At 49.8% G+C, this 25435-nt stretch overlaps 1 protein-coding gene across 7 annotated transcripts; it reads right to left on the bottom strand.

Moving 5' to 3' along the window:
- Positions 1–45: 45 nt before the first annotated feature.
- On the bottom strand, positions 46–21830 carry USP28 (ubiquitin specific peptidase 28). Of its 7 annotated transcripts, none has more exons than XM_064398015.1 (26): positions 21762–21830; positions 18359–18438; positions 17967–18099; positions 17407–17518; positions 17052–17214; positions 16029–16115; positions 15456–15593; positions 14970–15043; positions 14415–14491; positions 14149–14297; positions 12039–12166; positions 11771–11866; positions 11226–11405; positions 10333–10547; positions 10026–10096; positions 9483–9711; positions 7898–8101; positions 7238–7377; positions 6862–7047; positions 5864–5959; positions 4846–5024; positions 4674–4752; positions 4268–4347; positions 3166–3289; positions 2474–2672; positions 46–1180 (listed from the first exon to the last, which is right to left on the bottom strand). In XM_064398015.1, exons 1-26 carry the CDS (start codon positions 21793–21795, stop codon positions 1005–1007), a joined length of 3429 nt encoding a protein of 1142 aa, XP_064254085.1. In that variant the 5' UTR covers positions 21796–21830; the 3' UTR covers positions 46–1004. The 7 variants fall into 7 exon arrangements, with proteins under 7 accessions (XP_064254085.1, XP_064254086.1, XP_064254084.1 ...); XM_064398016.1 differs by having other exon boundaries at positions 21765–21814; XM_064398014.1 differs by having other exon boundaries at positions 18359–18436; positions 21757–21810.
- Between the last annotated feature and the right edge of the window lie 3605 nt (positions 21831–25435).

Below are 25435 nucleotides of genomic sequence, written 5' to 3'. Positions count from 1 at the left end.
CTTCAGGCAGAACCCTAGGGTGAAATAAAGACATGGAAGGAGCTGTTTTCATTCTAACATAGAACAAATGCTTTTATTGCACTGTTATAAAACTCTGCATAGTTCCAAAAAACAGGATCCCCCTCCACTGACTCAGAAGTTTTGGCTTACAAGTGCTTCAGCTCAAATGCAAGCACAGGGCGACCGCAAAAGGAAATGCCAACAGGGCACTTTGTTAACAAAGTCAACACAAACACCCACCACCAACACAACGGGCTGATCTGAGCCCTCACAGCTGTCATTAACAGTAATCCCGCCCTGACCCACCACCCGAGGGGAGAAGGAAGTTTGCTTTCCAGCCACAAGGGGAATATCCTTTGGGGTGATGTGATTGCCCTGAGCCAGTCAGCTCCTGCCAGGCACAAACCCACAGCCCCGTCCTGGCTCCTCACTGCCAGGATTTGCCTGTGCTTCTTCAAGGAAGGCTCCTGCGTGGTTTCTGGTGCCAGCTGGAGTACAAAAGGCAAAAGCCTGCTTGGCTTGACCACAACAGTCAGCTGCGTGCATGACTGCCCACGCTGCGGAGCATGAGCCACTGCTTCTTGCTGCCTCCTCCTCCCTCAGCCCCGGCTCCTGTGAGCAGGAGTCTGGCTGGACTGCAACATGCAACCTCTGGCAGTGGCCATGAATTCAGGGAGCTGTGGAAGTGCCCGACAGCCCCGCCACAGAGCGCAGCGCTGAGCAGAGCTGGGCTCCTGTGCCATCACGGGCCCAGGGGCTGCATCTAGCAGGCTGCCAGGACACAGGAGCCTCTGGAGCCCGGCAGGGCCCCACGGTGCTGCTGGGGCCTGCGCCCTGCACTGTGACAGTGGTCCAGGTCCTTCGCGTTACTGCCTCACGTTCTGCCTCACAAGTGCAATACTGCTTTTTATCCGCTCGTATTTACAAAGAACAGCTGGGAATCCCAGCCCTGCCTCTGCTCCCCGCTGCAGCTCTGCCTGGCAGGCCGGGCGGGCGGCCTGCGGCTACTTCACCGCCACGGCCGAGGCGCCGTGGATGGACTCCATCACGGCCGCAAAGCGGCTGCACAGGTCGTAGGGGGAGTTGGGCCGGATCTTCGGCGGCTCTTTCAGCACAATGACCTCGGTGGAGCCGTCCAGCAGCCGCGGCAGCAGCTCGCCCAGCTTCCTCTGCAGCTTGGCTGTCGAGGGGGAAAGGAGTAAACGGTCAGTGGCAGCAAAGGGCAGAGGGCTCCAGGAGGAGTTAAGGAGCTGTGGTGCCTTTGCAGACTCCTCTCCCTGCACTGAGAGCTGCCCAGCCCATCCCCAGGGATGAGCACGGCTGCTGCCGCAGAGGAGCAGCCTCCCAGGGCTCCGTGAGGGAAGCTCCACTGCCACCTGGCTGCCTGAGCACACGCCATGTCCCACTGAGACAGCGCTTTCCCTGGAAAGGCGTCGCTGTCCCGGCTGTCAGGTGAAGAATTACTGTGTGCTTCAGGGTGACGCTCAAATATTGACTGTGCAATTGAGGGGAACGGAGCCTTCACATGCTGCACGTCCTCAGACAGGCCAGTTCAGCCCGAGCTGAGCTGGTACCATCCACTCCCAGGGCAGGTCTGTGCCTGGATGCCACTGGAGTGCACGATACACCACAGCCCCTATGGGGTGAAGAAGAGCAGGCAACACCTGAGCCAGCTCATGCGACCCGGGAGAGGTGAGCACTCAGCTTTTGGTTCTTTAAAACCTTCTATGTAAGCAAAGGCTGTCACATCCAGCCCAGGAACTGGGATAAATTTATCCAATATCCATTTTTACAACTGTATTTTGAGGATAAACCTCTGTGGTTTTGCATAATTTTCTTTCATCAATTTTACCCCCTGTTAGTGACAAAAACTCTGCAGGGACTGCCCAGACCTTCATGCACACATCAAGACAAGTCAGGACCAATTTGTCTGAAGAGAAATGACCTGAGGGGAGTCACAGAGGCTGACTCCAGAAGAAAATACAGAACAAGAACAGCTGCCCAGAACCAACATTCAGCTCTACAACGACAAACTCCTCTTCAGAAGGCAGAGATGCCCCAAATCTGTCCCCCCATTCCATCTTCCATAACCTTGGCCTCTGATAACACCTGCTCCTCCCTCCTGAAGAAGACCATGCCATGCCACCAAGCATGTCTGCCATTTCTGGGTACCTCCAGTCAGGGAGAAACCCTAACAGAAGACCCAAGCCCCTCAAGGGAACTCTAAGCCATTCTTGGGACACCAACTGTCCCATTTTAGGGATGAGGGACACTTCTTCAGCGTGTTTTAGTGCAAAAGATTAATTCTTCTGTAACAGGATTTAATAGGTGATTCAAATGCATTTCTCCTCCCACAATTAGAAGGGCCTTGGTGGGCTGCAGTGCAGACACCAAGAATTTTAGATGGTCCTTTAATTCTTTCCCAGTTCAGATCCCAATACTACCCAGCCCATGTACAGCAGCCATTTCCTACCATCCATGTCTTCTCGTCCCAAGTAGGAGCACCAGCGGTTCCTCATGACCTCGATGGCATCCAGGTCCTCCTTGGAGATCTCAAAGTTGTTCATGAGATGCATGCAGGGGATGATCAGCTCATTCAGGATGCTCACACCCTCTGACACATGAGCTTCTTCACAGCTGACAAAGAGAGAAGCTGCCACCTCGTTCAGCTTCTGGGGGTGGAAGGAGAATTGGGGACAGACTTGTAGAGAACAAGCATGGGCCATGGATAACCATCCAGGAAAGGCCCAGCTTGGGCCCTGCACTGGCAGCCATGCAGAGAATAAGGACTAACAGCACCAGGTTCTGGTGGAACAGCCACTTTCAGTCATGGGGAACACAGCACAGAAAAGAAACTTGAAAATAATATATTCATCCACATACATGCAATTTGCTGATCTGTATACAGAGAGCACACAGCTTAATTACAGCTCTGGTTTGAAGATGGCAAGATCCAGATCTGCCTTTGCCTAGACTCCCCAAAACCTATGTGGCATGGTCTTTAACTGAATTATGACTATTGTTGGCTTTCCATACTGCTGCTGGCACTCAGCAAGGGGCAGAATCACACGAACAGAAACAGTTACACTGGTCCTGACTGCCATGGCGCCCTGGCAGCTCCCTCCCCTGCTCTCCCAAGCGAGTGCAGAGCTCCTCAATACAAACCAGGAGACACTTCCTTCGGTACAGCGCGATCAGCGACTCGCTCACGCCTCGGTTGGTTCCCTTCAGCAGCAGCTTGGTGTTGCTTTGGTAGGCATAGACCAGGTAGGTGAGTGACTCTTGGTACCTGCAAGAAGAGGGTCAGCTCTGCAGGTCTGGGCTCTGCCAGGGCCACGGTTACAGCCATTCCCTTGGCTCAGCTCAGGAAACCTTTCCTGCTGGGCCTGGCTGGAAGGAGCAGGCTGGATGGGAAAAGCTGTATTTCCTTGCCAAAGCACAAATGAACAGATGCCCCATGCCAAGCCATTCCTGCTCCTTTTTGCCCAGAATGCCAAGCAAGTGTCTGGGCAGTTAAAACCAAGTTCATGTGTAATGCGTTTGTTCTGTGTTCGTTTTCTGTACTGCTCCAGGAACTGCACTATGAGAGGACACCCCAAGAAGGGCTGTGTATTTCATTCCCTCACATATCTCAAGCTTCAGGTGAGAAAACAGAACCACTGACTAGGATTAGGTCAATTTGGGGAAATTCTAAGCTGCTCTTGTCATGTCTCATGTCAATTTGCCCACCTGAATTTGGTGGCTTGTCACTGTGAACCACCTCAGAATTCAGTTCTGTTTCCATCCAGGAATAATTTCTGAAAGCCTGCTCCACTTAAGGAAAATACAGGTTCTACAATGGTAAGGAGGAAACCAAGGCCCTTTGAGTCTAGAGGGCTCCACAGTGTGTGCTGACACAAAGTGTAACATCCATTTCGAGGCAGTTTCCTTTTAACACAGAAGTACGAGGTGAGAAATCCCAAAGTGATGGCAATCGTTCCTGCAAATCTGTCTCTGGAAACAGAATATAAAGCTCTGCTTCCCAAAGGGAAATCTTAGGGGAAACTCTCAGAACTGTCAGGCAGGGTGGCCAGCAGCTCAGCCTCATATTTTTTAAACTGCTAACCAAGCTTGATAGTGGATTCAAGAAGAACTATTAGCTGGTCAAAAAAGCTCCCACCGGCCTCAAACACAGGCCATTGTTGTTCAGAAAGAAAAAAATTTTGTCACAGTGGCCTTTACTTTTAGCTACAACTTATCTTGTCCAAACACAATTAGAGGAACTTACTTTCTGTTCTGGTAGAGTTCCAACCCTGTCAGCAGGTAAATGGACACCTTGCGAAAAAGGCTGTAGTCTTCATGCCATCTCTGTGAGGAGAAGGAGGAAAGCAGAGCATCAGCCTCACCTGGAACACTCTCATGCATATTCTGGGGTCCCTAGTTCGACCCTTTCAAGTGTTTAAATGTCTCTCCTGAGGGACACAGAAATTCATCTAGCCAACTGCAGACACTCCTCCAAGCTCAGATTTCCATTGTATTCCTTCTCCCTGAGCAGCCTCCTCAGACACCCACTGCCAACAGGCATGCAGTGGCCACTCTGCTGGCCACACAGCTGCCTGCTGTGCTCCCCAATTCCCAATCTGGGCAGAGCCAGCTAGGACAGCTGGAAGGATCAGACAGCTCTCATCCCTTACCTTGTACTCCTCCATGTCAACATCGTCGGGGCCGATTTCGCTCAGCTTGGCCCGTGCCACCTTCATGATGCTGATGGACCTGCTCCACGTGAGCAGAAAGGAGAAGAATTACAACAGTGGCCTCGGCCACACCCAGGTGGGAAAAGCCTGCCCTGGAGTCCTGGGCACTCACCGCTCATCATAGCTGAGGTTTTTGTCTGCAAACTGCTCAAGGAGGGTCCGCTCCACCACCTGCTGCGGCGCGTTGTTCTGCAGGAAGTAGATGAGCACGTGCTGCAAGCGGGCATCGTTCTGGGGGGTTGGGGTCTCCTTGGAAAGCAGGTACAGCCGGGAGTACTCCTCATGGAATGCCTGCCAATGGAACACGGGTACTGACAGACCCACCTGTGCCCGTGGCAGTGCCACAGCAGCCAGCAGGAGCTCAGACCGCTCCTGTCTGCAAGGACTCCTGTGGTGACACCGAGCCTCCTCTGCTGCTGATACCCCAGTGGTCAAAGGAAGCCCACCAACACCTCAGCTCTAAACCAATGGCCCTCACAGCCAGGCAAACCCCACGTGCCATGTGTGAGCTTCCAAAAGTGCCAGGGTGTGTAAATGCCTTTGACAGAGGGGGTACAGCTGCCTTAGACAGATTTGGTAACCCTGTGACAAGTGCCCAGGCTGCCAAAATCCACTGGGACACATGTCTACCTCCAGGAGGTGCAAGAGTATCTTGTGATTTATATTCCCATAGATTACCAGCATGGATGGTTCTTTCCATGTGGTATTTTTAGTTAAAGCTACCTGCCTGTAAAATCTAACACCAGCTTCAGCATTTAGCAGTGGTTATGCTTTCAAACCTCTGTTCACACAGACATTTCTTGAGGATGTCTTTGACAGCAGAGGTCACAGTAAGCAAGTATGTTCGGGACAGAAAAAACAAATTTTACAGTACTAAAAGAATAAGCAGCAAAAAGGAAAGTTTCTGTTTTTATTGGGAAGAGGGTGTTCTCCTGCAAGCTTTAAGAATTGTTTTGAACCCATCTCATCACTGTAAGCGAGCAGGAACTGAAATGCAGGGCAAAGGCCATTAACTAGAAGAAAAAGTGCACAAATCGTTCCCTTTACATTCCTGACCTGTCAATATGGCACATACTCTATTCTGGGAAAACAGATATCCATACTGTTTGATTTAGCAAACAAATCAATACCTTAACAAGCCCTGCTTCAGACCCATCACGATCAAAGGTCTGGCGGGCTTTTGCAATAGCCAGGATGACACCTTGCATGGCTGGACTCAGCATCACCTACCACAGAAGCAGGAGAACAGACACAAACAGGAACAAGGAAAACAGTGACACACAGGGAAAGAAGAGACAGCATAGTGAAGAACGGAAGAAACTTTCAAAAGGTAAGTTTTAAAGGAAATTGTGTGAGTAACTGGGGCTGTGAGTTACTTGCATGCTACTGACTCTACCCATCACATGCACTTTACATGCTGGGCTTTTTTTTTAGGCATTTAAAGATCTAAAGGCTGGTCACTCCAAACCCTTCAATTTTTAAATTCAACAAGTGAGAAGGTAAAGCAGGCTGGCCATGTCCCCACCATGTCCCACTCAATCTTCCTGAGACATGTAAAATAAATGCAGAACCTGTGGTGCAGCAGTTCCTTAAGCCAACATCACTCAAGAACATCTCAAACCTACTCAAGGAGTGACAGCCCCAGTGTTTGTGTGAAATCCAACTTCTGAAAGTGAGAGAACTTCCGAAACACTGCTTGAGCACGTATGAGAGTGGTTAAAGTAAGACTCCAAAAAATCAGTGGGCAGGGTATGTAAATTATGCTGTTGGGATAAAGGTCTTTGACTGGAGACAAAATAGTAACTGAAGCCAGCAAAGCCTTGCAAAGAAATTAACACAGGTAGGATCAATTTTGATACAATTGTGCCAGAAAGAGGACTCATGACCAACATGCAGATTGACAAATGGAGTGCTCTTACAGAGCTCCTTTTCTGCTGACATTTAAAAATGGAATTATGGAACTATGAGGTCCCCCTTCCCTTCCACAGTAGGAAAACTGCCTTTGTACAGGGTGTTGCTCCTATGACAGACACTGTAACACCCACCCTTAGGGCAGCTCAAAGCCAGCTAACTACAAAACTACAGGCTAACGAGCAGCAGCAATTAACCCCTGCACTGGGATCTGTACCTCCTCATTATATCCATCTGCATCGGATCTAACGGGAATCTTCCCCACACTGGGGATTTCCACTTCAGAGACCTGTGAGCTAGTTTGGGCAGCAGCCTCTGCTTCCTGAGTGTCCCGGGGCTGCTCTGCCTGAACTGTGGGGGATGTTTCTTCTGGATGGGCCTTCAGAGGCTCCACCTCCTTGCGCTGTGGCCAAGAAGAAAAAGAAGAGAGAGAGTAAGAAAATCCAAAGCAAAATACAGGAAAGCCAAAGGGGACCGAGCTAAACGTGGCACAGCTACAGAACTTCACAGAAATGGGAAAAGCAAAGGTCTATCAAGAAGAATCATACGGAGACCAGAAAGGGGAGGTTCTTGGGCCAAGGCTGAGCTCCTACCTCACACAGAGCTGCCTCGACACCGTTCTTCTCGTAGGCATCAGCAGTGTTGGCAATGGCCTTGGCAGTCTGCTCCTTGGCAATCCTGGCATGCTCCGAGGACAGGGAGTGCACGCTCGGCTCACAGACTGATGATGGCTCTGCCAGGACACATGTGTGGTACCAGTCAGCAAGAGCTGCAAGATTTGTTTCTCTCTTGCTCTAAAACGTTTTGCAGCTTGTCCATGCAGTTTTACACAGCTGCAGCCTTCATCCCCGAGGTGAAGGCCCTTCACGTGAGCGTACCCCTTTCCAGTGGGAATGGCACCATCAGGGACTGCCAAGAAACGTTTCCCACTCCAGAGAACAGCACTTGTCCACTCCGTATTTATGAAAAAAAGAAAAAGCTGGAAACTTTATTTAGAAAAAGCTGGAACTGATATTAGCCCATGATGATTAAATTAATGGGAAAGGGGACAGGCTTGGGAGGATGCACATGCAAAACCAGCAGAACAGCCTTTAGTACTGTCAGGGCAGAGCCTCCAGCAGCTGCCTTTGCTGCCTCTTTCATGCCTGCTCCTGCACTCTGACACATTTGTGCAAGGTTTCAACTCAGTGGTACTGCTGACCAGCTGGCTGCTCCTGGTTCCAACACAATTTGCAAATTCAGAGTGAGATTACCTGGTCCTGACTCGGAGGAGAGGTCCTGCAATTCAGAAGAAGGTGAAGGTTCCATCTGAGGAATCTTGCAAGATTGCTCCTCGTCCCACTCCTCTGCCTCCTGCTCCAGGCGCCAGTTGTCCTCCTGGATGTAGTGTCTCAGTTCTGGGGACAAGGCTTCCACTTCCTTCTGGAGCTGTCTAGCCTCTGGGCCCCCATCCTCATCTGCAGGAAATGCAAGACTGGCATAAGGAAATGCATTGTGGCAGGGCACCACCTTTAGGGACCAAGCACACACAATATCATGGGCAGCCACAAGGAAATTGGCTGAGGGATAAAAGGGGAAAGAAGCCAAATTTTCTACTGGCTCTGTAATTTAAGGTGATCCAAAAGCAAAGGCGCAAAAATAAAGACAAATCTACAGAGTTGTCTAAAACAAACCCCTGCTTTGTTCTACTACTGGACAGCATCTACCCAGAGCAATTCCAGAGGCAGTGCCTGCTGATGCAGGTCAGACACATCCTGATCCAAGGGCTCCAGGTGTACAGGGAGCAGCACTGAACTGCCAACAGGAAAGTTCACAGCTCAGCCAGAGGTGACACACCTTCATCACTGCACAGCAGGTACAGGTAAGGGCTGCATGGGTTCTACAGCACGAGTACCATGCTGGTATTTCTTACTGCTTTTTAGATCTACCTCAGTATTCTCTTTTAAAACAGCACAAAACCCAAGAAGCATCAGCTTCAGATAAGTCCTAAAATTTATCAAAAGCAAATGGCAACTTTCTACAGCAGATATTTTTATGCACCCTTTGCAAAATGCTTTAAAAAACAACAAAAAATTGCATTAAATAGGAGAAAAAACACACCCCATGGGTTCATTTCAGAACTGTCATAAGAAAACAAAGAACAACCTCCAGATCCTCATCAGCCACATTTGGCAATGAACAGAATGTCAGCTCTCCATTGTTTCTTTCCATTTATTACATCAAAATGAGCCACGTGTGAAATGATTGGGTCCTTGTACAGCTGTTTGCCATGGCTAGAGCCACGTGCACAGCAATTTCTCCACAAAGCACTGGCACTGCAAACACACTAATTCTGAGCCACTCAGGTACCAATACCTCTCGGGGAAAGGTTGCACAAAAAAGAGCCCATTTAGATTCAGTGTAACAGAGTCGTCAAAGACCAAGCAAACGAGTCAGGGAGTGTGATAAAAATGGCAGAGATAAAGTAGGAGGTGTTTTACACGCCCTGAGGAAACAAATGCTGCCATATAAACAGTACAGAAAGTCAAAATGAAGAACACCAGCACTAGATGCATGTTGAATGTGGCAAAAGGGCAGTGTTAGTCTGTACACACATAATTCATGCATGAGGTGCCGTTTCCAATCTCACCTGGATGCTTCTCCTGGCAGTTTTCAGCCCTATCAGGGACTTAGAAATGAATATAGCATGAAGCAGATTATTTCAATCCTGTCTGAGGTGAAGTTTTGTGCTTTGTCAAAAGACAACTATGCTGGAGAAGCTGAGGAACACAATGACCATGCAGGCCAGAGACACACCAGACACAAACACCTCATTAAGCAGCAGCTGTGGCTCTGTACCTGCACCAACAGGGGACACCTGGTCACTGATGTACATCAGGCAGTAGGCACTGGCATTCCTCAAGCCTCCAAAGGACTCTCGCTCCAGCTCTTCCCACGAGGACTCTGTCACTGAGATGTCATTGTACTTGAGCCACCTTTTACGAGGCTGGTCATAGATGAAGGCCCAGTAGTGGCCAGCATTTGCTTGCCCCTCGTGGACCAGGACTGCATGCAAGCGATAGGGAACCTGCAAAGTGACATGGACATCATTCAGGTGTGCAGGCAGGGACGGGTTCTGCCTGACCTCTGCACACAAACAGTGGGAATGTTTGTAGGTGGAGCATGGCACAAGAGTCGAGCAATTTGATACATTTCTTACTATGTGAAAACTGACTTTTAGGGAAAGAAGAAACAAGATTTTCCTAAGTAAATCTTTCTCTCCTTTATGACTGGAAATTTAAAAATACAGTGAAAGGGGGCAGTTTAAACCAACATGTACTAACAAAAATGAGGATCAGCAATACTAGGTTAATATTTACATACTGAAGCTGCATTTCCTACCTGCTGGAGGAGAGGGTCACAGTACATCTGTTGGATGGACAGGTTGATTCTGGCAATAGACTCCTTCAGATCTGCCAAGAACATCAACAACAAGAGAAATACATAAAAATTAATGACGACTCATCAGGCTATGCTAGCTCCTTTCGCTTCAAGGAGTTTGAGGCCGTGCAGAAAATATCAGACTCAACACCAGAGCTCAAACAGGGACAAAATTACTTGTAGTTCAGGCTGTATCCAGCAGAGCTACAGAGGAGAAACCAGGGGGTTTCTCAGGAGGAAAATCCCTACAAGTGCATGTGGGACCAACCTTGCACGTCCTGCTCGATCTCGTTTCTCCATCGCTGCAGACACGTCTGAACCAGGTTCAGCTCTTCCCTGGAGACCACGTGAGGAGCTGGACGTTCAGACAGCTCTGCAGGTGAAACAGGAGCCTGCAGCTCCATACTGGAGCTTTGCTGCGGCGAAGAATCTGCCACAAAGAAAGCTTCATCTTCAGTCCTGGTATCAGTCCTTTCTTGTATGCTGTGGAGCAAAACCCAAGAGTTTTTTTAATCTTTCTCTAGTTTTTCCTTTTTCGGAAAAGAATACAAAATAAACCAAACAAAAGTTACTCCAGAGCTGGAGCAGAATTTTCTTTCCAGAGCAGTATAAAATGTAGAGAGAACGAGTACACTGAAATGTGCTTCTACCTTCACAGTCCAAACGAAAATATAGGAAAAATACTAAGGAAAGTTCTTAGACAACTCTCTAAGCACAGATCCACAATGAGCAATGCTAAAAAATTCCTTCCATTACTACTAAGAAAACGTGTGTGTTTACTCAGCTTAATTTAGAGTGTTAAACCAACCATGCTGGCCTGGGTTATAATAATCCAACATTGCTGTAATTTACTGGTCAATGAAGCAAAAAAAAATGAGCAGCCTACCAAAAAGAGCACATAATTTAGTTCTTAACTGCTGCTTAGGCAAGGGATGCTTTTGGACAAGGGGAAAGACCAGATCAAGATGCAGTGTTCTACTTACACCAACAGAACCAAACAACCATCAAAGCAGTGACCCACTACTTGCACAAGCATTTGCACATTACAGAATTGTGTTCACCAGTGCCTAGATAAATAACCCACTTTTGGAATGCCACCCAGGACCATTTAGTTGGGAGGTGAAGTGTCCTCCTGTGCATCGTTTTTATTTGCTTACTGACCCGTTTGGCTGTGACAGCACGCCCAGAACATGAGGCTTGGCTCGGCAGTGCAGGGCTGTTGATGGAGAGCTCTGAGCAGAGGACACAGCCACGGCTGGCTTTGTAGCAATGAACTCGAGCACATACTGCAGCATGTCAGGCAGTGGAAAGCGGGCTGGGCCAGAGCCATATTCCATGTACCTGCGGAAAAATGCAAGGTGTATGAATGAAGGAAGGAGATGGGTTTAAACCTCATGGGACAAAAGAAGAACAAGATTTTCTGTAATGTGCTATTGGGCTTCCTCACCTCCATTGCCAGTGCAAATGAGAGTGTCAGCCCTGCTCTTTAAAGAATTTATTCCTATAACAGTATCAGTAAAATTTAGAAACGACTGAAGAGAGAGGTTTGTTTTTGAAAACACACTTCCTTCTCCCCCACGTTTCAGAACAAGCATGTTGCTGTTTCTCCTTCCCCTACAAGCTTCTCTGCTATTGGAAAGCCCATTTAAAAGGAAACACTTGCACTCTTCCAGAGGGCATAAAAATAAAACCAGCTGACTACTCACCTTTCCAGTTTCTGCTGCAGAGTCAACATTTTCTCCTTCAATCTCTTCATTTCCTCTCTTTTCATCTGAATAAGATCTTTATTGCAGTAGAGGTACCTAAACAGAAATACAGAGCCCCGTTTGCCAGGTGAGATTTGTTTACTTCTAACATCTACAATCTTCTGTAAATATTTTAGAATCTTTCCTTGCTCACCCAAACAACCTTTTCAATTTCTTTATTTATAGCAAAGCAATAGCTTTAAACATACCGTACAAGAGGACAACTCACCTGTCCATATAAATAGTCTGGGGAAACTCTAGCTTGGTGTGAATTTTCTCTGGCTGTCCTAGTGACTGATTGAACTCAAATCGGGAGAGTTCAAAGGTCAGAACTGGTGGGAGTTTTGTAAACCAGCGCTGTAACAAAAGCAGAAATGCCCCCAGAGGGAAATGTTTTAAGATGACTGCTAATGGCACATTTTAGACTGATCCTACATGATTTCAGACTGATTTAAAAGTCTCTGTCTTTAAGCACAGAATTAGGTTTTGTTTGCAGAGTGACTAGTCAGAAAGCCAAATTTTACAAGTTAGTAATTTATGCCTCCATTTTACATTTTTACTGTGAAAAAGCCTCATAATTGCTCTCAACATGACTTGTCATTGCCTAATGCATCCAGCTTGATGGATTATTAAGTCCAGCACTGAATTTTACAAATTAGTTGAGGCTACACACAATCTGCACATCATCTAGGAGCCCCCAAGAGAGTTCTTTTCTGAGTCAGATCACATGCAGTGATGAACCAGGAGTCCTCCTGCAGCACCAGAATCCTTATTCTCTCTCAGTCTACTTGAAAACGACTTGATTTAGGGGATTCAGAGAAAACTCTCAGCTACTTTCTCTAGCTTCATACCCTATTTCAAAGAGTTATGCTGAAAGAAAAATTCTCAGTTGAATTTACACTTCCTCTTGCTATTCCTGGATTCACAACAACTTCCAGCATCCTCTGCCAGAAACTTCCTTTACCTATTTTAGCTTGGCACCACCCACTTCATGCTCCCCTTGGGATTCAGGATGAGCACACTAAGCTCCTTCTCCTTTGTGGAATTCATGTCAGATGTGCTGCAGCAACAGAACTCCCCCACACCAGAGCTTTCTAAGAAGCAGCCCATAACCACAAAGGAGGAATGATTTGTGCTCCCATAGTCTGGAGAAGTTTCTGTGAATGCCACTGCTGCTCTGACTTTCAGTGCACTTCCCTAGGTGCTCAAAAGACAAAGTCACCTTGTTCCCTATGTCCCCTGTCATGCCACCCTTTACCCACCACATCCTAGGAACTGAAACTAGGATGCACAATTTTCCCAGTAAGGCTTCTCAGAAATTAAGGCAGAGCCTTTTCCTATCTGTGCAGACAGAGGAATTAAAACAGCTCCATGATGGGCCAAATTTCCCTTAATTTTAGGAAAGAATTTTGAGGAATTAAAAACACTTGGATTGAAACAAACTTGCCTGATGAGCTCCAACATGCCTTTGTCTCCAGTGCCAGCCAACACCAGCTACACCCACATCCCCTGTAAATGCACCTGAACTGCCTCAGGCAGAAACCAGGAAAACCCAGGACAAACACTTGAGTCCAGAGTCAGAACAGGGCTCCCCTGCTCAATACTTTGTTTCTCCTTTGCTAGTTTAAACCACAGCAACACAATTTTCAGACATTCTCATAGAACTGAAATGCTCCTCCCTGCCCTGCCTACCCCAGATACCTTTGCCAATGTTGTTTCCCAGCCTCTCTCCAAGCTAACTTTTGCTGCAGTTACACATAGAGGATGCTGAATGCAAAGGTGCTTCTTCACCTTGCTGCAACCAAGTTTTTTATGATTGGTTTGTGATTAGTGAGATTAAAAAAAAAATAAATCATCACAGTCAGAAAATAAGAGTGAAACCAAGAAGAGAAACCCCAAACACAATATAATAGGGAGAAAGAGACAAATTCCAAATGGCATACCATGGAGTTATGCACTGTATTTTACCCTCCGAAAATATGGAGGCAGTAGGTCTCCCCCTACTCAGGTACAGGTAGGCTTCAACAGAAAGAGAGAGACTTGATCACACTCCACTCAGAGGCAGACATTGACCTTTGCAATTTAAAATAAAGTCTCTGAACTGGTTACACAGGACATCACATCTTTATACATCAGGTGTGTCTAACCACACTTAGTGTCTGAACATCTAACACTAACAGACATTTGCATGAGATTCCAGGTATCCAGAAAATGTTTGTATCCAATTCCTAGAGAACACTCGCAGTTGCCATTTAAAGTTATCAGCTGCCCTGCACTGTGTGTGCTGCACTTTTCTGCAGCAGGCAACCCAAGGCTCAACAAGAAAAGGTCAAACTAACCTCCTGTCCATACTTCACTGACTGAGATGCTGTTGCCTCATCCATCTCTCCCTCCACCATGGCTCCTTCCAAGCACTCATTCAAGTTCCGGTAACCATTTACCTGAAGGGGATACTGACCAAAGGTCTCAATCTTGGAAAAAGTGTTGCCTGGATGATGGAAACCATACAGAAACCATGAGCTAACTCAAGAGAACAAAAGATTCTGGTTAACTCCAGAACCCTCAAAGGAGTTAAAAAGTGTAATCTACCAAAGCCTTAACTCACCCTCATGGACACCCTCAGTCAGGAAAGTCCCGTAGAAGAGCTGCACCATTGGGTTTTCAGATTTGTCCCCAAGGCTCCTGTTTCAGAGAGCAAAAGCACACTTTAATTTGCAGCTGGAGGCTGCAAAAGAAGCCCAAGTCATAATCTAAACCTCTGCTTGGGGGCCTACAGGCAAAAATACATTTTTCTATCCAAGCCTTAAATAAAGATGAAGCATCTCATTAATTTTCATGTTCCAAAGCACATGATAACACTTACACTGGCAAGAGTGGGAAAAAAAGGGTTAAGGTGCCAGCTTCTGAAAGGAATTTTCAAACTACCAGAGCCCTCTGTTCACCAGAGCTGCTGAGCTCCCTCAAAAGCTTATTTACTCTGCAGGCCATATTGGCACTGAGTGAAGTCCCACACTCACCAACAGGAGATGCACACACAACATTTCAAGCTTAGTAAACCTCATTCAGAGAAAACAAAGAACACTAATTTGCTCAAAATTTTCATATAAAGTCCTCCAATTTATTAAAACCCTCCTCAGGTCAAACTCCACAGAGCACTCACGTGACATTCACAGTGAGCTGGAATGCATCCTCCAGCCAGTCCAGCAGTTTGTGTGTAAATTCACTCACATCTTGCTAGAAGAGAGATGAGAGTGGAGAGTCAATTGTGACACCCACCAGAAAGTGTTCCCCCAGCCTGCTGAACACTGAACACAACCTGACTGGCACTGCTGCACCCACTCAGCTGAGCCTCATGAGACTGAAGTGCTGATTTAGACTGATAATGAACTCTGCTTATCTGAACACTAGATCAGAGGAAATTATCCTGATCGCTCCCTGACTACGCAGATGGCACTGGGTAGTGCCATGCTACGCTGGCTGGTTAATTAGCACGCATGCACATTCTGCTCTAATGACACAGGGACAGCTGCTTGTCGGCTGACAAACATGGGAAAAGGCCTCTGAAAGTACCAGCAGGGTGAGGCAAAATGGGGTTGCCGTGGCTGTGACTGCTGGTTTGAAGAGAGCAAAAGGCTTTTCAATGTACCTGTGGTTGTTCAGCTGATCTGAACACGTCCCTCAAGAGTTCCAGTGCTGCAGAAGGGTCTACAAACTTACGCCACGTCCCCAGCATTAATGCAAACAGACACTGAAGTTCTTGCATGAATGCAATATTTCTTTTTCCCTGCATTGCAAAAAGAAGAAAAGTTAAAGCCTTCCTGCAGCTCTAAAAAGCATCATCTTAAAACATAGTGCTACCCAACACCATAGGCACATATTGTAAAAGGTACCCAACCAGCTGCACACTGGCTCAAACACCAGTTCTTCTACCATGCATGCAAACCAACGAGTAATCTGGAGCTGCCAAAGAAGTTTTATAGGAAAAACATCTCCCCACACAGCAGTTAAAGGCTCTAGAGGACAGAGGTACAAGAAGCAGCCCTTTTTTTCCCCTATCCTGATTCTGTCTTTGAGAATTTCCTAAATTTATTTTAAACGTAGCCAGATTATTTTGAAGCCACAGGTCTCCAATGGCCCCAAATTAAACCGGTTAGAGAAAGAACAGAATGCTACACCACAAAAGAGGGAAACTTGTCAGTGTTACTGAATCAAGACTTACAGTGTGACTACGACAACTTTCAAGCACATTCTGTGGGAGGGAGTACCCAAGGACCAGCCTCCGGAATTCTGGCAGCTGAAACAGAGACTGAAAGGAGAGGAGAGACAAAGCTTGGTCAGCACCTGCAAGGACTGGACTCACTGCAACCTGATGCCCTGTTTTCACTCTGACTTGACGGGTTTCTTTTGTGAACTTCACACTCCCAGTGGTCCCGTGCTACTGAACGCGTATTTACAGTGTGAGCAGTCCCTTGCTGGACCAGCACAGAATCAGAATCATGGAATTAACTAGGCTGGAACAGACCTTTGAGATCATCAGCATGTTTGTATCCACCCAGGGATGAAATCTCATCCTGTCATTTCTAGGATAGAAATAAACCTTTTGGGAAAATCTATTCTACACAGGCAGGCTCAGAAAAGCATCCAAGAACAAGCCATGGTGAGAAGAACCATTTGCAGCTTTCTTAGATCCTCTCAGAGCTGAAGACAAATGATTAACATCTCTCTGCTGATGTGAAATGGTTAGGAGAGACAAATCTGCTCAGTTCCACTTACTACTGTCTCTTCTTCAGGTCATTACTAATAATATATGCTGCCTAGTTGTTTATTTGTCCAAGCATCTATGGCAGTGTATTCCATTAACTGAAATATGATACACCATGTGTTATCGAGCCAACAATAACTGCAGTGAAATTAAATTATCAGTTCACTTTGCCAGGCAAGCTTCTATCATTTCAGCAGGCACTTGGCCATCACTGCACAACTCTCTGCACACAGACACACAGATTCTCTGTTATCTGTAGCTATTTTTAAGTAAAGCCTATTGAATTGCTCTTTGGCTCTTTCTGTACAAGCACATCACATAAACCCAGAAGTTTCTGTGTTTGAGCAGGGACACGTTCACTCATCTGCATACAATGACTCCCTCACAGAACTGCTGCATGTTTACTTCTAACTGACAAACACTCTGACTCCAAGACCATAGCAAGTTTGATATTAAAAAGAGAACTTTTTTGCTGGTTACCTGTATAACAGCACTAAACCAACACGTATTTCCTATATTTTTCATTCCAACAGGCCAGTCACCAGCTCTTCTCCAGTCATTCTGCTTGGGGTTCTCTCCCCAGACTTCACAGCGTTTCCTTTTGGAGCGGTTTTTGTTTTCAGCAGAATGGGCGTCCTGTGGTCTGTCACAAGAGAAACACTGTGCTGTAAAACACCTCCCAAAGATTCACAAGAGCCGCAGGAATCAAACTCCCCTCCAGCCAGCAGGTGTCCACCTGGCAGGTGATCCATGGTAGTTCTAGAGTTACCACCTTCAGAACCCACTGATGATACCTGGGAAAACCAAAGTGGGGGGCATTTACAGCTGCACTGACCTTTCAGCTGCATCCCTTTCTGCATCTGGAGCTTTTGGTGATTCCAGTGGTCTGACAGTGTTGGCTGTGTGGAGGTTGTCTTGGTTGTGAGGGGCAGGTGCAGCACCAACATCTAGAAGTAGAGGCAGCATTCTGATCAGTTTTCCACCAGCAAACATTCTCTTTAAGAGGAAATTCTAGAAAACATTTATGGCTCTTCAATCAATACAAGCAAAATCTTCTAGCTCAGGTTTTAAACAGATCATGCCAGGCAACCTAGGGACCACTGAGTGAGCTGGATGAGGAGAGCAGGGCAAAGCATGCAGCTGTGCACTACCCAGATTTCCTTACAGCCAAATTCAGAGCTTAAACAGTTCAGAGCTCTTGAAATAACGAGACAGGAACATCATCTTTTTAACTGTGATGCGTCGCCTCCAAACATTATTAAAACACTACTAAGTGATCAGTACTGGCGAAATATGCACCAGAACAGAAGCTGGAGGGATGTACTGCTGGCAGAAGCAGGGAGGATGGATGTGCAAACACATGAAGCTGCAGGGGTGAGCAGAGGTGACGCTTACCCTGTGGGAGCTGTTTGCCCACTGTGCTCCCTTCCCAGGCGGATGCCTCTGCAGCAGCTGGGCTCTGCACTGGCTCTGGAGCAGGGTCCTCTGTCAGGAAGGTGACTGCTTCCATGAGATCTCCATCAGCAGCCTGGGGGAATGATAGAGGAAAGCACCAGTGAGGAGAAGAACAGCAAAGGATTTACTCTTTGCCTCTCATGCATCCAGGCTGATTCTGTATTGCTCTCACGGGCCACACATGGACCATTCCAACAAGGACCAGCCCATCATCAGCTGACAAACACACAGCAAACACCTGTGTGCTATGCTGGGCAGGAGCCTGAACTTGCTTGACTTTTTGGACAAAATCAGAGCTCTCTTTCCCCAAAACAATGGCAATATACACAAACCTTTAGAGCGGCAAGCAGGAATGCTGAATCCTGAATTCCTGTGATCTCTTTCATCTGATTTAAGAGCACCTGGCAATCCTACGTGCAAGAAATAAAGAAAGCTTATATGAAAAGGTGACTAGGATGGACATCAAGCTGCTTCTGCAAGGTTTGCTGAGGACCCAGAGGAGCACTGCTTCTTTCCTTCTTTTCTGCTGACAGACTGACACTCAAGCCCAGCCACACTTGCTTAATGCAAACAGCAACATCAGCTTGAACACCACACTCAGGTTTTTTCCCTGCTGAATTCACAGACTAACATTCAACCCCTCGTATCTCAGGAGAATGCAGGCAGGCCTGTGGGCTGTGCAGCACCTGTGCTGGGAAGGGGCTCCCCCACCCCTGAGGCAGCAGCATGTGCAGCAGGACATATAAGGCGGCCGCCTGCTCCCAGGGCACGGTCAGGAGCTATTTTCAGTGTGGTGGCACATGCCATTTGTGCATGTCACTTCTTACTGACAATAAGGTGTCAGAGCAAGGGCCCAGCAGCCTGTTGTTGCTCCTCCTTCCCACTCCACACAGACCACTGGAGGTCGGGTGAGACACTCGCTGCCCAAGGCCCATGCTATGGTTGGTTCAGCCACTTAAAACAAATGATTACAGAAACTCTCTTTACCAGACTTATAAAATCTCTGCAGCCCAGGCTTACCACAGGGTGGTGAGTGCACATGGCAAGCACAAATAACCTCAGGCAATGACTACTAGGAGAGGCACCCCCTGCACTGGGGGTCCCACCACCCCTGCTCATGCTGCAGTTCAGCTGATGCTGCTGCCAACGGCTCAGCCTGGGTGACAACTGAGATGCAGCTCCATAATGCTGGCATTGCATGTGGCATGGGAGAAACATTACAGCAGGAACAACTGCTGGGTCTATGTCCTGTATCCCGATTTACAGAGGCTGCAGAGGATCCTGCAGTCAGCACAGCCCGATCAATCCCAGTCCCCTAAGATCACGCTTTTAATTAATCTGAACCAGCAAAGCTGCAGGCAAATGAACTCAAGTTTCTACTTACTCTCACCATCGAGAAAAAAAAAATTAAGATGCTTCCAGGGCACTAGAGCACAAGTTGCACCCACTGAGTAATGAGTCAACTACTTTTTTGAGCCCTCCACCCATACTGGTCATGGACGATACTCCACACACAAAGATAGCACACACCTGTGTCAGCTATTCAAACAAAAAACTCCTATTTTGGTGGCAATTCTCTGTCCCATTTAAAACACTACTTTTGCTCAACGTTTACATGAAAGAGCACATACATGTGTGCAACCCCCCTCAACTCGTCCCAAGTGCTCTTTTTGTCCTGAGAAAAGCCAAGACACCCTGGAACACCTCAGAAGCCCCAGGAGGAGCTGCCTGATGAGGAGCCAAGGCTGAGAGGCTCGGGGCAGGCATACTCTCACAAAGGCAAACCACTTAAATAATGTTGCTAATTTTGCTGCCTTAGCGCGTGCCGTGCATGTCGGCTGACCCCACCTAAAGCCTCAGGGTGGATTTTTCCAGCGGAGAAAAAACCCCACAAACACCCTTGCTAATACACTGCATTATAATAATGAAACCCGAGGCAGGACAGGGCATGATTTTCTGGGGTTTTTCTGCTCCAGCAAACAGAGAACTCACAAAGGCTGCTGTAAGCATAAAAGCCAATTACTGATCCTCTGCTCTAAGTTGCCATTTAATATTTCAATGATTTCTGCATGCTTTTATTCAGCCTTTGAGGAAAGGTTTGTGCTAACAGCAGAGAGCTTATCCTGTATGACTTTTGAAAGGGTTGTGGCTGCCTGGCAGCCCACAGATGCCACCAGGAACCAGTCTTTGTGCAACCAATTTGTTAAGATTTTGGGGAGCGTGTGTGGTTTTGTTGCCATAACTAGTCTGGTTATTCTTTTCTGAGGTTACGCTCTATGGGGCTATAAAACAAGCTCTGCAGCTGGTAATTAACACCAGTGTGCTGCCACTGCTAACACACCCTGCACTTGCAAACCCAAACTGAACCAAAGCCCTGCCTGCTGGAAAAATAACAACCCAAACCCAAATCCTATTAGTATTAAATTACAGCAACAAGAGATGAGTAAAAAATCAAGAGGCTGAGAGGAAGGAGGGTACTAGAGATAAAATTACAAGGTCAGCCAGGAATGATAGAATAGAAAGGTTTTGCTGTTTTCCCTGCTCTGAGGTGACTCACCGCCCTCAGAAGTTTGTTTTGATGAGAAACTGTGAACAGGGAAAGGAGCAAATGCAGCGCAAGAGATTCAGGGGGAGGAAGGAGGTACACAAGGAGGAGGAAGGTTGCAGCACAGAAGAGGCACACAGAGCCTTGGCCTTCAGCCTCTCCTCCTCAGCCACACTTTTTATCGCGGGGGAGAATGGATACGGAGAGGGCTGGAAACCCACAGGCGGCAGCAGGAACAAAGCCCACGTTCCCGGGCAAGGCTTTCACAAACCAACATCCGCCACAACAAGAAGCAGCAGGCAGCAACCTCGTCCTGCACTGAGGTGCACAAGATGCGCATGGGGGGCACGGTCTGGGTACTGTCCCTGCAAGACCCCTGCTGCACTAAAACCACGACTAACACACAACCAAAGGGCCGACACCCTCACCCCATCCTGCCCTGTAACTCTGAGCTCTCTGAAACGCATCTCTGGTGTCCTAGGAGCACCGAGATGCTGCAGGACAGCGCAGAGCCTGTGTCAGGGCTGCTGCACTGAAACCACGGCTAGCACACAGCCAAAGGGCTGATACCCTCACCCCATCCCGCCCTGCACTCTGACCTCTCTGAAACGCATCTCTCGGGTCCTAGGAGCACCGAGATGCTGCAGGACAGCGCAGAGCCCGTGTCAGTCCGGGATGGTCTGGGCTCCAGTCCCCTGAGCACAGACACAGCCTGGCGTCCGGCCCGGGTCCCTTCAGAGCCGATTCCGGCAGAGCCCTGAAGCTCGGGAGCAGCACTCTTCGTCGGGCTGCCCCGGGAGATGCCGCTCAGCGGCGGGCAGGGCACACGGCGGGTGCTCCGCGCAGAGCGGAGGGGTCCGAGCGCCCGCCCGAGCCCTTTCCCGTGGTACCGGCGCCCCGCGCGCGGAGCCCGTTATTCCCAACGAAACACGCGCGGACGGCAGCGCGGCCCGACGGGACGGGGCGGCGGCGGCGCGCAGAGCGGGGCGGCGCTGCGGGCCGGCCCCGAGCGGCCGCGGGCCGCGGGCTCGGGGCGCGGCGGGGACGGGCTCGGCGCGGCGGCAGCCCCGGCCCCGCGCGGGGGTCGCCGCCCGCCGCCCTCCCGGCGGCCCCGCGGGCTCGGCCCCGCCGCTCCCCCGCCCCGACGCCCCCCGCCCGTCCCGCGGGCTCGCCCCGCCGCCTCACCTCGCCGCCGCCGCCGCGGGCCCGCAGCTCGGCCGTCATGGGGCCGCCGGCAGCGGCGCCGTCCCGCACAGCGCACGCGCGGCCGCTCCGGTTCCGGCCGCGCCGCCCGCCGGGGCCGCGCCCGGCCGGGTGTCCGAGTGTCCGAGTGTCCGTGTGTCTGTCCGAGTGTCCGTGTGTCTGCCCGTGTGTCCGAGTGTCCGAGTGTCTGAGTGTCCGTGTGTCTGAGTGTCCGTGTGTCCGTGTGTCCGAGTGTCCGTGTGTCCGAGTGTCCGTGTGTCTGTGTGTCTGTGTGTCTGTGTGTCTGTGTGTCCGTGTGTCTGTGTGTCCGTGTGTCCGAGTGTCCGTGTGTCCGGCCGGGTGTCCGTCCGTCCGTGTGTCCGTGTGTCCGAGTGTCCGTGTGTCCGGCCGGGTGTCCGTGTGTCTGGCCGTGTGTCCGGTAGTGTTCCCCCCCCCGACAAGCCGCCCATCACCGCCCCGGCCCCCGAGCCCGTTCTCCCCCGTCTTTCCCCCGGCAGCCGGGAACGCCGGCCCCAGCCAGCGCTCTGCCCCGGCCGCGCCCCTCTGCAGTGATAAAAGTGAATTATTTTGTTTTATTTACAACAGTAGGAAAACCCCCCCTCCCCTGCTGTGGTCCTGCGTCTGGCAGGTGTCCGCCTGTCCTGCCCGGTGCTGCCGGCGGGAAGCTGCGAGCAGGCGGCGAGAGGAGGAGGCAGGAGAGGACAAGGATGCTCCAGGGGTGGATGCACCCCAGGGGAAAACCGCGAGGAAAAGGTTCAAAGCAACGAGGGGCCGGCACCTGCTTTCTGCTCCAGCCAAACCCATGCCTTTTTGGGCCTGGGTGAGCCAGCAGGGAACAGCACCTCTCAGATTTGCTGAGGCACAGGGCACAGCCCGGATTCTACCTTTCTCTGAGTACAAGGATGCTGCAATGGAGGTGTCCCAGCAAGGGGCCCGGGGGCTGGGCAGGATCCAGGTACATGTGTGCAGGCCCCAGTGCAGCAGCTGGATCTGCTGATGAGATGTGGCCCAGGCACCTGGGCTACTTGGTTCCATCTGTTCCGCCAGCAGGGCTCAGCTTTCTTGGTGGAAACCAGCAAAAAACTGTCCTGCATCACCAGGAATGTGCCAGTTGCAATCCCCACGGGGCACTGAAGCTCCTGTGGCACTGATGGCACTGGCATTTCCAGCAGAGCTGTGGCACTGCACGGGGAAGGGGACAGTAGGGTCAGACTGCCATACCCTCGTTGCCAGTTCTCCCACAGAAATGCTCTTTCCCAGCTGGGTGGGCATCTCCCACACTTGGATTTGTCCTGGGCAGTCACAGGCTGTCCCTTGCCTTTTGTTTTGGTGTGGGACCTCAGTGTGGGCTGTTCCGAGATTGTCCCGGTTCCCTGGTTCTCACAGGTACTCCAGATGAGGAATTCAGGAGGGAAGAGGGAGGATGCAGCAGCATAGATAAGGAAAAACTGAGGAAGCGGGTGTTTGCCAATTTCCCTGATGTGCAAAGCATAAACAAGACAACCAGTGATCCTTAAATGCAACAAAGTAAGAAATTGTACTCATTTTGGGAGCCTGCCAAGCTATTAATAGTGAGAGAGAGGGAGGTAGTGCTGGGCACTGTGATTTTCTCTCTGGGACCCTCATGCACTGCAGAGGGAATGGCGCTCTACCCAAACTTCATTGCTGAGGTAAGGGTCCCCAGGATTTTCCTACCTTAAAAAAACTATTAACCATAAAAATTCTGAATGCCCCTGCCACAAAGATAAACTCAGACCCGTTTTTTTAGCTCCAGGTTTGTCCAGGCTGTGTTTAATGTTTAGCAGCCTGATTAATGCCGTGACAATTAACTAGGGTGTAGAACAATTTGTTTGCAGCATTAAGTGCAGTCACAGCACTGCTACCTCCAAGAATAATTTACTAGGGGGAGATTGTACACTGTGAGACAGAGCAAGCTGCAGACATGCCCTCTCCTTCCATGTCCTGAGATGGTGCTCAGCCTGTGACGCACAGCTGCCATCCCACTCAGCATCAGCCACAGCTTCATTAACAGCAACGGGCTCCAAATACCTTCATGTGCTTATTAGTACCTGCCTTTAGTGGTAATGAAACAGTGGCAGAATATTGCAAACATCTGGAGGGTGTCTAATGAAAGAGAGGACTTGAAGGGAAAGCAATCCCATCCCTTCTCTGGGGGTTTCAAAAGCACTGGGCTCCTTCTCTGGGGTGAGGATGGGCTTGGTAGCTGGAGTGGGCAATTCTTGGCTTCTCCAAGGGCCGTGCAGTTTGCACCCAAGGGACAAAGCTACCAGCATCCCTTAATAAAATTAAATTAGCCAGAGGTACCACACGGAGCAGCTCTTCACAGCATTTGGTCTGTGCTTCGGTCTTGGAGCTGCACAAGGTGAGTGCCAGAGGAGAGATCCTGTGTGTCCTGGGTCTCTGCAGTGACCAGGGGTGCAAGCCCGAGCCTTGCAGAGGATCACTGTCCCTGGGAGCAGGGTGCCGTGGGAGCGGGGGCTGCTGTGGTACCTGGGCCAGCAGCCCTGCCTGCCGGCGCTGTTTGTTTCATGTCTCGCAGCGTTAAATCACAGCAGACATGCAATTCGGGCAGCGCGAGCTCCCTAATGGGCGGCCTCGGGCGCGTGATGGGGCCGGGGCCATCAGGCAGCTGTGCTGCCAGGGCTCCTCGCTGATGCTTTATTGTTTTTGACGCTCCAAACGCGCTCTGAAAGGCGAGCACTGGCAGCCGGGAGGAGAGCTGCTTCCCTCTCCTGCCCGCTCCGCACCGGCAAGCGCCACGGCTGAGGCCTCCCTCCCTGCTCCCACTGTGGTCCCCAGCCTGGCTGCAACACCCCGTCCTGCACAGAGCCCAGCCATGCTCCTGCTGCAGCCACCAGGAATTTCCTCAGCTTGGGGTGGGAGCTGCCAAAGGACTATAGTGCACAGCGCTGCACACCCAGGACGTGGGACGAGGTCAGGTTGGGGTGAGGAGGGAATGCAGAGCATCACTTGTGCCATCACGTGCTGGGGATCTTGTGCTTGTGCCCCTGTGCTCCCCCAGCCTCTGAGATTGTTGCTCTAGGCTAAATACCTGCCTGCCCAGCCAGGGAATCTGCTGCTCCAGGAGAGAGGCCTGAGTGCCTGTCCACCCCGGTGCAGGGATGCTGCCATGCCTGGCTGCAGCAGGGCCTGGACAGGACGCAGGGCTGAGCTGTGGGAAGCCCCAGGCGCTGAGCGCTTCGATTCCCAGAAAAGCAATTACCGTGCAGCAGATTACAGGGCTAATAAAATCCCATTATGCTATTTCGGAAAGTAAATCTGATCTGGGCGCTGCCGATTGATATCAGCCGTCCCACAAAGCGTCCCGCAAGAGCCCCCCGCGTGCGCGCGGAACACGAGCCACCGTAGATCACGCTAATTAGATATCCAATAACAGGAGGGCTGATAGGAACTACATTAAAATCTCTTTAAGATGAAGATGTAAAACCCGAGGGAGAAAATCCAGAGTTAATGATGCTGCAGCCGAGGCTCCACTGGAGCAGCCCACGCCCCTTGGCCTCATCCTGCCGGCTGCAGACGCAGGAGGCTGCAGGAGAGGGGGCAGAGCAGGGCACAGTCCCCAGCACCACGGTGGCGCTGCCCGTGATTTTCATTACCCAGATTCAATAAGGGGAGAGCG

Source organism: Passer domesticus, chromosome 23 (genome assembly GCF_036417665.1).
Source record: "Passer domesticus isolate bPasDom1 chromosome 23, bPasDom1.hap1, whole genome shotgun sequence".
Lineage (NCBI taxonomy): Eukaryota > Metazoa > Chordata > Aves > Passeriformes > Passeridae > Passer > Passer domesticus.
This window is presented reverse-complemented; position numbering and strand designations above follow the sequence as displayed.

What these genes read in the sequence shown, in the direction of transcription:
- USP28 (XM_064398014.1), bottom strand. Translation starts at nt 21,795, where the DNA reads ATGACGGCCGAGCTGCGGGCCCGCGGCGGCGGCGGCGAG. An exon ending in TCCTGCTTGCCGCTCTAAAG is followed by an intron (nt 18,100 to 18,358) that starts GTTTGTGTATAT and finishes TCATTCCCCCAG; the next exon opens with GCTGCTGATGGAGATCTCAT. An exon ending in GATCAGCTGAACAACCACAG is followed by an intron (nt 15,044 to 15,455) that starts GTACATTGAAAA and finishes TCTCTCTTCTAG; the next exon opens with CAAGATGTGAGTGAATTTAC.